At 34.3% G+C, this 8,952-nt stretch overlaps 1 protein-coding gene across 1 annotated transcript in view; it reads left to right on the top strand.

The window, feature by feature from the left end:
- The window catches only part of LOC131077152 (GDSL esterase/lipase At4g10955), a 5,485-nt gene extending 379 nt beyond the window's left edge, over positions 1-5,106 (top strand). Inside the window, exons 1-3 of the mRNA XM_058014584.2 lie at positions 1-823; positions 4,113-4,465; positions 4,702-5,106. The exon at positions 1-823 is cut by the window's left edge and continues 379 nt beyond it. Coding sequence (XP_057870567.2) covers positions 1-823; positions 4,113-4,255 — 966 coding nt within the window. The 3' untranslated portion in view covers positions 4,256-4,465; positions 4,702-5,106. The remainder of the gene's footprint in view (positions 824-4,112; positions 4,466-4,701) is intronic.
- The last annotated feature ends 3,846 nt before the right edge of the window (positions 5,107-8,952 follow it).

The raw sequence follows: 8,952 nt of genomic DNA, 5'->3' as shown, positions 1-8,952 counted from the left end.
CTCCTCTACAGTCCCTCTGATGGCTCCATTTTCGGCGCAGTTTTTATGTACGATTCATTCTCTGCTCTGAAGGAATTTCGGCTCTTCCGCCCAGAAAATTGCCCCTCTGCCGTTATAGCGCTGAGAGGGACAATACTGTCGGCAGCCAGTATAATCTCAGACCTCAGAGATGACTTGAATTTAATTTTACAGCAGATACAGAAAGTCTCCCGTGTGGAGGAGGCTCTGCGCGTGACTAGAGAAATGGTGAAGCGTTGCGGCGCGCAGAATGTCTGCTTGGCTGGCCATTCGCTCGGAGCTGCGGTGGCACTCAAAGTTTCGCGGATAATGGCGGAAGAAGAATCAATTTTTTTAGATACCCATTTGTTCAATCCGCCGTTTTTTTCTCTCATTTCCGTGCGAGATCAAAAATTGGGCATTTTTATTCACAGAATAAGGGCAATGGCAGCCGGGTGTTTAACACAGAGCGCTGCGGAGACTCGGGCGGCATTCTTGGCGCTTCAGAAATGGTGCCCTAATCTGTATGTCAATGTATTTGACCCCGTGTCGAGTAATTATTTGCATTATTTTAGGGCTAGGTTGACCAACTCTGCACACAGCTCGATCGTGTATTGGATTATGAGATCGCTGGGGAAAAGTCCTGAGCCCCACCATCTTTTGCCCTCTGCAAATCTGTTCATTAATGATGGTGGGCGAAAGGAGTTTAGGTTCTCTCATGGACTGTATCAGTGGTGGTCGGAGGATACGGAGCTGAAAACAGAACATTATAATCTAGATGTGCCGGAATTTGTGGATCGTGTGAACCAATATGCCCAAGTTGCAGGTAAGGTTTGAACATTTTGTGCAGATTTTCTTTAAAAAAATTGTTTGGATAAATATATTTGGATACAATTGTGTTGTAATTTTTCTGTCTCAATGTTTTAAGTAAGTGTATTTATTTTCTGTTTGAGCTTTCTATGCAGATTTGATTCTGCATTAGTTATTTTGGGTTTGAGCTTTCTGTACAGATTTGGTTTTGTATTTTGGATTTGAGCTTTCTGTGAAGATTTGGCTTTGTATGTATTTATCTTTGGTTTGGAATAATATTTATTTATTAATTTTTTAATTTACATGATAACATGGAAATTCCATTTGACATCATCATCACATCGAATTTTTAAATTTTTTTTTAATTTTGATAATGGATTATGAAATGTGATTCCAAATAATATTTCATATTAAACACCATTTTTCGGGAAGCATGCCATTTGAATCCAATGAATCACGAATTGTGAAAATTGTGAAAACTGGATATTATGAGGACAATTGCAACAGTGAATGAAGGTCACACGGGCCTTGCCCAACTGTATGTGTTTTTCACTTGATACTAGGCACAATTTTTAGTAGCCAATGTTTGTCAATTGGCTATATTTTTCATTTGTTTCCTCATCGGAAATTCATTTGTTTCCTCATCGGAAATTCATTTGTTTCCTCATCGGAAATTCATTTGTAAAAGAAGACTTGAAAGTTTTCTGAAAAAGACAATACGTGACTTTTTGCCAACTTTTTGTATAAAACCTCTAGAATCTTTAGAAAATAGATTGTGCTAAGGTCACCACCATGAAGTCATACACCAATTTTGCTTTTATGTTTGAACTCTTAACAAGGCCTTTAAGTAAACCATACGTTTCCAGTTGGTTGTGTCCATGAAGCCAGAGACTTATTTACCATTTAACTCGTGATGTATCCTATAAGCAAACCATACATTTCCAGTACATCTACTTCCAGAAAGAAAGAAATAAAAAAAATATGTTAACGTCCAATTAGCTCAATGGGACTGTAAAATGCAGCGCTAGGTTGCAGGAAACTAAAGGAACATTCAACATATAGTGGCAAAAATCTTTCATGGGATTGACTTGGTGAATCAAAAGGTAGTTTTTCAATTAATCAGAAAACTTCAAAAAAATTTAAAAAATTGCAGGACTTATTTTCAAATAAACCACAAGTTTTTGAAATGCTTGTGACTTATAACTTGCCTGCAATTATTTTCTCTAATTGTATGATTTTTTTAGCATTTCTTAATTTCCTATGTTTTTCCCTGTCAATTCAAAAGCTTGTAATATATTTCCAGTTTATTGCTGCCTCAGGAATCGTGCCCAAGTTTATTCCAAGTCCCATTGAATCACAGGTAATAGGGAGTCATTCCTTAAAGTTGCTACATTGGTTAAACATGCCTGGGATATTTGGAATAATGTCCCTTCTTTAATGTCTCGGCTTTACCCTTTATATATTTAATATATCCTACAATGAATTTGAACTTGGGTAGTATTGTGCTTTCTGTAACTTTTTAAGTTTTTTTTTAACATAATCTATAAGGGAACTGGACTCATGTTATCTGTAACTTTGCACCATGTCACCTGTAACTTTGCACCTTAAAATGGAGAGGCAATCAGCTCTATTCTTTTTCTATTCAAGATGTGATGTAATGGATTTATCATTTCAACTCATGCGATTTGTTATTTTTAATTTTGCATCGTCTTTGACTATAGGAGGGGGGAGTTGGCTTTGCATTTATACGTTGAAGGTCTTGTAAGGGATTTGAACCCACGTAATTTATAACATTCATTTGGGGTATTTGAACTCATGTAATTTTGAGTCATTTCAATTTTGAGAGGAGGTAATTTAAATTGTCGTAAATTCTTTTTCCATCAACATGTTCTTTAAAAGGATTAGAATTCATGGAATTCTTCTATTTGTAATTTTATGCTTTCTTGATCTTTGTGAGGAGGGGATTGGTCTATTCTGTAAGATTAAACTTATTAGATTGTGTTTCTACAATCTATGATTGATTGATTGTATGAAGATTTCTGAATTCAACTGTATATTCTCATGCTATTTTGCTATTTTTAATTCTGTCCCTTAACTTCAACAAGAGGTAATTAGTGTTAAGCTTTTTCTATTTAACATGTTCTTTAAGGGGTTTGAACTCAAGCCATTTTCAAAAGAGGGAAACATATGCCATATTTAGCCAGTCCTCTTATAAGAAGCTTCTCTAAGGAAATAATTTTTTTATTCGTAATCTTACAAAGAATAAATATATACAAGGAAACTGATCAATAAATCTTATTCTATGGATAAGATCAATCAATCCTTCGAGTAGCAGTAATCAATCAATAGGGCTGAATTGTATGCTCTTCTTCAGCGGTCTGCTACCAAGGGATGCCTTCCTTTCACTGATATATTAAGTGGTGCTATCCTTTCTATAGTCTAATGCCTAGAAGTGCTCTTATTTCTTCTTTTACACCATTGCTCTCAATTCACAACTGAACACTAAGCTGTGCTCTCATATCACTGGTTGAATACTAAGCAATGCTCTCCTCGCAGTGGTTTAGTACTAACTACTAAGCATTTCTAAGTATTACTGAGTACTGCTATCCTTTCGGCACTCCTATGCTAAGCCTCTGCTTTCCACAGTTTAGTACTTGATGGTTCTCTCATTTTGAGAGACTAGTACTAAGTGATTATCATTTCATTGTTTTACTAAGTGATTCTCTCCTTTCAGGAATCTAGTGCAGTGTTAATTCCTTGAGCGGCCTAGTGCATTACTCGCCTTCAAGTTCAAGAATACTCTAAGAGAAGTTTTGAGAAAAAGGAAACTTTTGAGAAGAAAGGTGTATATCTAGATATATGTCCTATAATTACAAATATAGTGTAAAATAGAGTATCCCATTTTTGACAATGTCTTATCAAGATGAACTTTCAAGTTTCTTTAGGTTTTGGATTGCCCATTTTTATTGTAGAGCATATAATTTATCTGAAACTGTTCGATTTCAGCCTGGCTAATGCTTAAATACTACTTGAGCGATGGAGATTATTTAGCATAGTTACCAGATTCAGAAAATTTGATTTGTTCAGGAGGCCAGGCCAAAATAACTCAGAAATCCGGAATTTAATAAAAAATGGTACAATTTCTTTACTAATTGCAAAATCAGGATGGTTCATCAAATTTGGATCCAGCCGGATTTGATAACAACTTTACTTAGCCAAATGTAGCATTTATAGGTGCAAGCTAGGCATTCTTTAATTTAAGAGCAATATAGACTCGAATAATTTCATGTTTTTTCTTTTGGCAGCCAAGGAGGAGATAGAGTCGACAACTCTCGTAACATCTGAGACATCATCTCCTCTACCATCGAAGGCAACAACTCCTCCACCATCGACGGCAACAGCTTTTGTTACATCCAATGCGGTGTTCAAGTTCTTTGGAGTAAAATAGTTGGTAATCCAACATATGTCAACCCAAGAGTGGAATTAGAAGTTATGGAGAGAACTTCTTTTCTAAAGAATTTTGTTACGTGTTTTAGTCTTTGGGAGCTATTGACTCGTTCAGCTTCTCGAGGGGTATCTAACTAGGTGAAGTTGGAAGCACAAAAGTGCTCCCATACTTGTCCAGGGTATCATCCTTCTTTATCTAGCTAATTTCATTGTAAGTATTTCAAGCTATTCAATTCTTTAAGCTGTTTTTTTCCTAATTTACTCTGAGCTGCTTTTGTTTAATTTAAAGCTTAATCGACTTGCTATCTGCTCCTCGTCAGCTGCAGTAATCGGTCTTGGGTAGAATAAATCTTGGTTTATAAGCAAGAGCATTCTTTGAAGTGTGATGTCACAAAAACAGTATTTCACGTGTTCTTACATTAGATTTCTTTTTTGTTTGTGGTGCAGTGGCAGCTCTATATTCAGTTTCATGGCTTTTAAGTTATTTAATTCAAGCAGTAGTATAAGGAGGCCATTGGGGCACAAAGAAGCTTAGCTAATCATGCAAGATATCTTTGGTCATCATCCGTATAGTTCGTTCTGTTCATTCGTCTGTAAACTTGAAATAAATCATGAAGATTTTGTGATATATATGGTTATCAGCATTTAAATGTTCTTGTTTTAGTTATGATATGGTTAGTTTGTGGTGAAGGATAGTGTTGAACAGTATTATTAGAACTTTGATTGCCTTGAAATGTTATGTGGTAAATTATGGACTATAGAAAGGTCCTGATATTGTGAACAATGTTCACAGAAGGGCGAGGCTATAGATCCAATTATTCTGAGTTTGTCGATGAAGTTGGTGTTGGTTCATATGCCTTCAATTGGTTTTGTCTACGATTAGTTTCAGTTTCTGTTCTTTGTGGATTGAAAAAGGTTTCTTGAAGTATAAGCTTAGGACACGAGAGCACCACGGCAATGGTTATGATTTTCAAGAGATTGCACCCTTCATGTTGATGAGGTTTGACATTAGTCAGGCTGAGAGGTTTGGTTGATAGGGTCCTTGCACGTTGGTAACTTTGAGACCGTTGCCAACGTCCATTCTCAAGTCAGATGTTTTTTTGGATGAAGTTATACAGAGAGAGGGTTCTGAAACTATAAGAAATCACAGGTTATAGAGAGATTGTGATAGGTACAATATTTATCTAGAAATAGAGTAATAACAAATGAAATGATAAACAGAGTGATGCATTATAATTAGATTGTAATGTCCTCAACCAAGATATTTAGAACTTCTTTAAATCTGAAAAAATATTTACAAAGTATTATGTCAATTTTTACAAAAATCATTAAAATTAGTCAACTAGTCTCGCACAAAGAGGAGAACAAATTAATGATTAAAAAAAACACAATGGCATTGCATAGAGGATAACAAATTACAGCTTTAAATTGATTTTTCTGATATGAACAACAGATGTACAGTTTCAGAATCTGATTTTACAACAACAAAGCTATAACTTAACACTTCTAAAATCTCCCACAAAGTAAAAACTTTTTGGCCAAAACTAAATTACCCAGTTTGCTCCAAGCTCATTAAAAGACTACGAAATCAAATAAAATTTCATGGAACACCAAAGAAATGAATTTTCTAATATTCAATAGCAAATAATGTGGTCTTAGATTTAAAATATAACAAAAAAAAATTATTTGGTTTTCAACACTCAAATTGTACATCAAACTCACAAAAGAAGACAAATTTGGTATACTTGATTTACTCCAAAAACTACAAATTGATATGTTTACATTTCATATGGAAATGCTACTATATAAATGTAATGGCCCCACTTTGAAATAGGATTTAATAATATATAATAATAATAAAATTAAAATACAAAAGAATAAAAATAGCATTTAAATTAAATATAATTAAAATTTAAATAAGTTAATGAATGGTCAAAAGGCATAAAATGAAAAGTTGAGACTCCCTTGAACATGAGATATAAAAGGGAGAAGAGAACTTCCTTTGAAAAGGGAGAGGGAAGAGAAAAAGAAATAAGGGAGCATGTAAATCAAGGAAGAGTCAATGGAAGGAAGGAATGGGAAGTAAATAATGAAGTGACTCTACCATAGAGGGCAGAAATTATGAGAGGTTGTAAATCTTCTAAAGGGTGGTGATTGCAAAAGGTTGTGACCCTTTCAAAAGGTGACAATTTCAAAGGGAAGGTGTGTTGGGGGGGGTGTGACAACAAAGCCATAGTTTCACACACTCAAAATTTCTCACAAACCATAAAAAATTTTCAAAAACTAATTCACCCAATTTGCTTCAAACTTTACTAAAAGAATACCAAACCAAATAAAACTAAATGGAACACCAAAGAAATGAATTTTCTAATATTAATAGCAAATAATCAAGTCTTAGATTTGATATATAACAACAAAAAATAATTTGGTTTTCAGCAACAAAATTGTACACCAAACTCACAAAAGATGACAAATTTGGTATACTTGATTTGCTCAACACCACAAATTGTTATTGTCCAAATCTAATTACAACTATAATAACAACATGTTGTAGGGAAATCCTTGCTTGATCCCTCATATGATGTTCCTAATAATAGTATTGTGTGGACTATTGTTTGTCGCAGGCAAAAAAGCAAGTTTCGCCCTTCCGCCATTCGCCATCCGCCATCGGCCAAACTCCTCTGTGTCAACTTTTGGGTGTTTCTCCCCACTCTTGAGTTGGGTTGTTGTTGGTTTGGTAGGCCTTTAACAGTGGTCTTTTGACTTGTTGTTAAAGGTTTGTTTGACCTAGGTTTGTTATGGGTCAACACCCTTGTTTTGATGTATTTCTTTTGTCGCCTGTAGGGTGTTGTATACAGGGCCAACACCCTTGTTTTTTTGCATATTTTTAATAAAAAACGACATATTATTGTAGCACATTTACAATACTCAACACAACTAGAAATCCACACAACAATGCTTGAAAATCATTGAAAACAACACCTGAAGAGCCACTGAATCCTAAATAAAGACAACAAACAATCTTACTAATTTCCTTCAATCCAAATGCAAATCTTTGGATGAGAATGTGTAACATGCTAAGTTCTATAGCAGAATAAAAAAGTGTAAACTAGCTTTTCAATGCTTATAAGTGACAAATTCTAGAAATGAATTTTTTTGAAGTAAATAAACTCAACTTTTCTACATACAAGTATTAACATCAACTAAGCATGAATGATTGCATGTGCATATGAGCATGTCAAAGAACTACTCTATCATAGTACAACATTAAATTAAGTACAAGAGAAGTTAAGAGTTTACATCATTTTGATTCCATTTTGAATTCTTTAAGAACCATAGTAACAGACCAAAGAGAAAGTATCGTTAGGGTGATTTACCACCCAACCATAAATCTAGTGGTCTACTTCACATCTTCCTACCGAAAGTGGCCCTTCCCTTCATGAGAGTGTAAATAGATGATAGGTCTAATGCCATCTGAGCTCGATGTTTTGATCCTACACAACTCTAGTCAATCACATATCATAGGTGCCTCCTAACTAGTATGACCTCTAATTAAGTAGTGCATCTTGACCATGTGAAATGACAAACGCTTGTATAACACAACGCAACATTGGCCAAAGTTTTCATAGTTGCAAGCACAAATAAACATGCAATCGGAAATTCACCACCCTACTCTGCTATGACCATATACTTGAGATTGTGTCATCCTAACAAGGTTTAGGTAGTTTTACTTATAAGGCTGCATAATATCAATGGATAGGGATAACACACTAATCTATGTGTTTATTTATGAATCTCTTGACCAACCTTGGTACAATTTTTATTTGTTTCACGTATCATGGACTACTTCCATTCATGACATGAAATTATCATATTCTTACTAACAATCAAATAGTTACATATAGCTTATGTTCATCATGCATATATACTTGAATGAGCAACCCTGCCCTTGGAAGCATTTGTGCATGTACCAACACCACATGATATTTACCTTGACATAGCTGAAAATAAATAATGTTTTCAATTCATTCTAACCATTTCTTATTTCTTCTGGTTAAATGTATTGTGAAGTCTAAATACATTTTCTGTATTTCTATGGCAATTAAATTGGTTTGTAAAATGTATTCATGTTGTGAGTCTCATCTCTCAAGATTGAGCATAAACTATTGCTCATGACTTCCTTCACTTCACTTGTTTTGAAATCATAATCTTAGTTTTAAACTTAATATAGTTGTTAGCGTTAACGCGTTGTTTGATAATTAGAGTTGTCTTTTGTTTACAATCTGCTTAAACCCATCTTGGACAAATATTTAATCTATTTCATCTATTTATTCCATTTAGGAAAATGTCACAGTTTCCTACAACAAACACACAGTTGGAACTTTCATTCTCATACTATTTTGTTCAAGAAAGCAAAGTACTTTATTCCAACACGTAGGCAGAGGGTTTACTCTAGTTATGGCTTGCAGAGAGTTTTAGCTTGCTATTGTAAAAGAGAAAAAATAGTCTTCAACCTCTTTTCTATGGTTAAAAGACAATTGCTTTAAGCAAATTACAACACTCATTACAAATACCATTTTTGGTTTCTAGAAAAAAAAAGTTCCTAATCAAAAACCAGAATTACATGCTTGGCAAGCTACATGAAAATGTAGTTGAATCATAAATATTGATACACACCTTCTAGTTCACTTCATGATC

Source organism: Cryptomeria japonica, chromosome 9 (assembly GCF_030272615.1).
Source record: "Cryptomeria japonica chromosome 9, Sugi_1.0, whole genome shotgun sequence".
NCBI classification, from domain to species: domain Eukaryota; kingdom Viridiplantae; phylum Streptophyta; class Pinopsida; order Cupressales; family Cupressaceae; genus Cryptomeria; species Cryptomeria japonica.
Note: the sequence above shows the minus strand (reverse complement) of the source record. Positions and strands in the feature narration are given on the sequence as shown.